General features: G+C 42.7%; 1 protein-coding gene across 1 annotated transcript; it reads left to right on the forward strand.

The window, feature by feature from the left end:
• Nucleotides 1-2,978: 2,978 nt before the first annotated feature.
• tmem53 (transmembrane protein 53) lies at nucleotides 2,979-5,186 on the forward strand. Its single transcript, XM_068701955.1, has 3 exons — nucleotides 2,979-3,194; nucleotides 3,395-3,498; nucleotides 3,640-5,186. Exons 1-3 carry the CDS (start codon nucleotides 3,140-3,142, stop codon nucleotides 4,339-4,341), a joined length of 861 nt encoding a protein of 286 aa, XP_068558056.1. The 5' UTR covers nucleotides 2,979-3,139; the 3' UTR covers nucleotides 4,342-5,186.
• The last annotated feature ends 233 nt before the right edge of the window (nucleotides 5,187-5,419 follow it).

Below are 5,419 nucleotides of genomic sequence, written 5' to 3' on the forward strand. Positions count from 1 at the left end.
AACAATAACACGGAGTAACTAAAACTTTCTGGCTGGATCACATGCTGTCTCCTCTCGGTGGATCCGGCTCAGGAGTCGTGAACTGGAAGGTGAAACAAACAGGGACAACGGTCAGGACGGGTCCCATTGCGATCGGCACGGGTGTGGCTGTAGAGAATTGTAGAGGTGTTGGTGTGATGATGTGTAGAGGAAATGGTGGCGTGACACCCTGGGGGAATCTTAGGGATGCGGTGACTGTGGTGACTTCTGGTTGACTTGTGCCACCAACGGCTATGATGATCAGCAGAGGTCTGGAAATCCTCGGGGTCTGGCAGAGCTGAAGTATTGAGCGTGGCTGCATAAGGCAAAAAGCTTAATAATTCAAAAGTTTAAAGATTACAAATATGAAACGTCATATCACCCCTCTCCTGAAAGAGCTGAACATTTTGATATTCGAACGGTTTCTGTGGCTTAAAAAATGTCAGCATTAGTGATATTTGTAGTAGTAGTAGTAGTAGAAGTTGTAGTTGTAGTAGAAGTATTATTAGTAGTAGAAGTATTAGTAATTAGAAGAAGAAGTAGTAGCATCAGTTGTCGTAGTATTAGCTGTAGGAGTGGTCGTAGTATTTAATATAACAGTAGGAGTAGTAGAAGAAGAAGTAGTCGTAGTAGTAATAGTAATGGCAGTTTTTGAAGTAGCAGTAATAGCAGTAGTAGTAGTACTAGTAGCAGTCGTACTAATAGCTGTAGTAGTAGTACTTTTTGTAGCATGAATAGCAGTAGTAGTAGTAGCAGTTGTAGTATAAGTAATAGTAGAAGTGGTAGTAATAATATTGATGGTAGCAGTAATAGCAGTAGTAGTAGTAGTAATACTAGAAATATTAGCAGCAGTAGTAGTAGTTGTCGCAGTATTAGTAAGAGCATTAATTATTTCAAGAAAAAAGCTTAATTTTGAGCTTAATGTTTAAATACAGTTAACAATTAATCCAAGGGGCTTCAGAATGCATGATACACACAAACAGAGGTTATTAAAAGACAGGATTCATTCACAGAAAGGGAGACAGACAGACAGGCAGACAGACAGTTAGATGGACTGAGTGATTGAGAGAGAGAGACAGACAGGCAGACAGTTAGATGGACTGAGTGTGTAGAGACAGACAGACAGACAGACAGACAGATAGACAGAGCGTGCGTGTGTCACTGGTTGCCATGGTGACGACGCAGCGGTTGGGGAGTCTGTGTTTATAAACATCAGTAATTAGCTCAAGCTAATGATGACAAGTAGTGTGAAAGTGCTTTGAGTGGTCGGAAAGACTAGAAAAGTACAGTCCATTTCCCATTTATACAATAACATATGGTTTGTATTGGAGCCTATTCTAGGTCACTTTTTTTACATGACAAAGAAGGTAAGTATGAGATACTTACCTTCTTCGTCAATGTGAAGTGAACGGTATAGTTTACATCCACTTAAGGCCACTAACCACTATCGTGGAACTAACTTATGTAAACCTCTGAAGGAGGACGTTTGTTTTCTACTTGTTTTTGCAACTTTTCCCCCCAATTTTCCTCTCGCTCTCCCAGTGTAGTGAAGTCCAGTCCCTGTTGACCTGGGGGAGGACTGCAGACAGCCACAAGCCAGCTTCACTGGGAGCTTTGAGCCAACCGTCCCCAGTTCCACCCTTGACTGTGCAGAACCCCAGATCACTCAGAGGCAGTCACTAGTGCTGTGATAGAAGCCAGTCACCAGAAATAAAAAAAAGAGTCACTGCAACCATGCTGCCAGATGTGACTCTTTTCAGATTGTGTGATACCTGTATGGTAGTGAGGAAGGGTACATGTGAACATACTGCACTGGTGACTATGATGATTCAAGGAGGATTGTCAGCCAGGAAACTCACTGTGGAGTTAGTCTGAGTTGCGCTCATCCGACCACCTTGGCCTCTTAGCCACAGCCTCCTCCTCGTTGCTCTCGTCCCTTCTTCTCCTGGTGGAGCTGGAAATCGAGGGAGACACGGGGGGCTTCCTCCAGAGACCTACCACTCCCGTAGAGGCCAGAACTGGACTCGTCGTCCACACCAACCACATCTAACTCCTCCTCCTGGTCATCAAGGGGGAGTGGATGATGGAGGCGCTCAATGCCGTGATTCAAAACCCTGAAAAAACCTTGTAGAAAAATGTGCTACTCCCACATTTAAAAGTCAAATATTGTGCAGTTCTCCTGCTGTTACATTGAACATCTGACAGGATGAGTGTCATGTTTTAATAAGGATTACTCTTCACACCATGCTTTTTCTATTGAGGCAATGTTTTGATCTACATGGTCTTTGTTAGACAAAAAGTGAAATACTGACTTGAATAATTCTGACTGAAGTAACTCATTACACTAAATATTAGCAGCTTCGTGCAGACTGGACTCAATAGAAAGAAAACAAAGTAAATAAGCACACTCAGCATCAAAGTTTACAGACACGTTATCATACTCAAAGTTCTTCACTTTGTTAAGTGTTGTCTTTAACTTTCACTTGAACTGGAGGACACTTTTAGTCTACATTTTAATTATTAATATTCACTAAACATGAGACTATGGGATTTACATGTTCATTTATATAAAGATACAATTTACTAACACAACCTGTTCTTAGTAGAATTTTAAGTCAGCATTTCCACTGCAGGTAAACAACACACTTATCAATACAATAATTATTTTATATCATATAGAGTTTTATGGAACATAAATATGGTTAAACATAATCCATTTATAATTCTTATTACAGTTTTAATTCAAATTAAAGACAAGACTCAGCGTACATTGTCATATTTTTTCCAAACGTTGCCGCTCAACAAGACTAGTTTTGGGCAATATGATGCACAATTTGACCAGTAATACATTTGACCAGTAATACAACAGTATTATGTCGGTGCAGAAGGGGGCAGTGTTGCGACATTAGCTGGATGCTAACTGCTGTTCAACAACACAAAGAAGAAGAAACCAGGACTTGTGTAGTGACAGTCCGCCGACCTGTCTGCAGTGTGTTACATGTCACTAGCTGGCATTGCTAATTTAAGCGCTCTGTAGCTCTCCTATCATCCTCTTTTACAACAACCAAATGAACCCAACGTCAACGTTAGACAGACACAGTTGATACTCTCGCGTGCAGCAATGGCAGACGATGAAATAGACTACAACATCGTGTTTCCAGATGCGGGCACATCGGGTGAGCATCATTTCATTGTGCTGTACGCTCACGCCTCCGTTAGCGTAGCGTACATGCTAACGCTAACGCTAAGGGAGCCAGTGCAAATAATGTAATCCTGCCCACCGTTAGCTTAGCTCGCTAGCTGCGTTTAGCTCAACTCAGTTTAGCTTGTGGCGGCTTTGGGTGGCACGCAGTTTCACCGTGTGTCTTGTTTTCAGAGAGGCACTGGCAGGGGACAAAGGAGCCAGTTGTGATTCTGTTGGGCTGGGCTGGCTGCAGAGACAAACACCTCTCCAAATACAGCTCCATCTACAATGAACAGGTGAAAACTCATTTAAAAAAATAGATAATACCCCAAGACATTCTGCCTGTTGCTTTGTCCGTTTAACAGCACTACAGAAGCTGTGCAAACATGTCAGCGACTCCTATGAGTTCTTTAATTCTTTGTTTTCCTCACTTTCAGGGATGTGTCACCATCCGCTACACGGCCCCCCTGAAGACGGTCTTCATCTCCGAGTCCTTTGGCTACAAGGAGCTGAGCAGTACGGCCCTGAAGCTGCTGGAGATCCTGTATGACTACGAGGTGGAGAACAGTCCTGTTTTCTTTCACATATTCAGCAACGGCGGCTTCATGCTGTACCGTTACATTATAGAGTGTCTGCACAGCGACAAACAGTTCAGTTCCTTGTGTGTGATCGGGGCCTTGGTGGACAGTGCCCCGGGTAGCGGGAATGTTCGTGGGGCCCTGCGTGCACTGACGGCCACCCTGGGCCCCAAAATAACCCCCGTTTTGCGGTACGTCCTCTTGGCCCTTTTCGCGGTGACTGTCTTCCTGTTGCGAATCTTGCTGTACCCTCTGACCAAGTACATCCACAAGAATCACTATGACGCGGTGCGGGAGAGGCCGCCTGCCTGGCCTCACTTCTACCTGTACTCCAGAGCCGACCAGGTGATCAGGCACAGGGACATCGAGCTCTTCGTGGAGGCCGTGAAGCAGAAGGGCGCCCCGACGGAGAGCTTCGATTTCGTCTCCAGTCCCCACGTCGGCCACTTCCGGGATTTTCCTGAGCAGTATGCCCTCAAGTGCCGCGATTTCCTGGTTGCCTGCATGAAGGACTTGGAAGGGAGCGAGACGAAGAAGAGACAGAGGATCCAGAGTCAGTGAAAACCTGAGAGAGAAGCTCACTAGACTTTTACTGACCGCTTGTTAATCAGTCTTGTTAAGAAAATTGGACCATTTCTCAGTTGTCTGGGGGAAAACAACAGCCAAACATTTTAGCGGGACGGCTAGAGTTAGAGCTGAACTGCTACAAGATCTTGGCGACTTATTCCCGTCCCAGTGCGCATCATGTGAAGGTTCCACAGATGTGGTCTAGGTGTACTGCGCCTATTCCATGTCTGGAAAACCCACTACATGTGTGTGTGTGTGTGGCACAAAGGCCCAACCCTGCCTGCTCCGATGTGTTTGCGTCGTACACCATATGTAAAAAATAACAATACAAACAATTGCTATTACACTGGAAAGATGAAATCCTCTAGGATAATTTAAATGGTATTTAATATTGCTGTGAAATGTGATGCATTGTACATTAGTGGTAGTGATTCTAAAGCTGAGGCTGGGTATTTGATAATAATTTCTATCTTCTATTTATACAATTTATAATGTATTTATGATTTTAAACCTCGCAATTTGACATTCAAATTAAATCATAATGGCGCTTACATGAAGGCAACTGTCAAAAAGTCATACTTTAAAAACAAATCATAATAAAATGAATTTTTCTTTTGGTCCAGGAACTGTAGAATACCCAGTCCTAATATGTGATATACTTGATTTAGTTGAAGTAAAAGGTAATTGACAATGAATGTATGTGTCCAGCACAACTATTGTGTTCTTTCTAACTGATGTGCCTTTAATAAATTAGAATGCTCGTAGAAAACTTTTGGCGGCTTACTTATCATCGATGATCCCAAATGATTTGGATTTCTCCTCATAAATTATTTCCAACAGGTTTGTCTGTCAGTTTTATTGAATTTTCTGGAAAATCAAGAAGTTTGAGACTCCAGATGCAGTCTTGAAAACTGCCCTAGGTGTAATATATATATATATATATATATAAATAAATAAAAAGACTGCTTTCATAAACTGTATAATGTTGGGGATAAAGGTCAGGATCACTGTCAATCATTATTCCTGGTGTACTGTAAACCACTGAACTAACATCGCAGTGTTATAAAATAAT

Source organism: Cebidichthys violaceus, unplaced genomic scaffold (genome assembly GCF_023349555.1).
Source record: "Cebidichthys violaceus isolate CVI_PGR_0920_01 unplaced genomic scaffold, fCebVio1.0.p SCAF_8, whole genome shotgun sequence".
Classification (NCBI taxonomy): domain Eukaryota; kingdom Metazoa; phylum Chordata; class Actinopteri; order Perciformes; family Stichaeidae; genus Cebidichthys; species Cebidichthys violaceus.

Bases quoted from the DNA above. Each gene is read 5' to 3' on its own strand.
- tmem53 (XM_068701955.1), top strand. From the start codon at position 3,140: ATGGCAGACGATGAAATAGACTACAACATCGTGTTTCCAGATGCGGGC. The intron at 3,195-3,394 runs GTGAGCATCATT...TCTTGTTTTCAG, and splicing joins TCCAGATGCGGGCACATCGG to AGAGGCACTGGCAGGGGACA. The intron at 3,499-3,639 runs GTGAAAACTCAT...CCTCACTTTCAG, and splicing joins GCTCCATCTACAATGAACAG to GGATGTGTCACCATCCGCTA.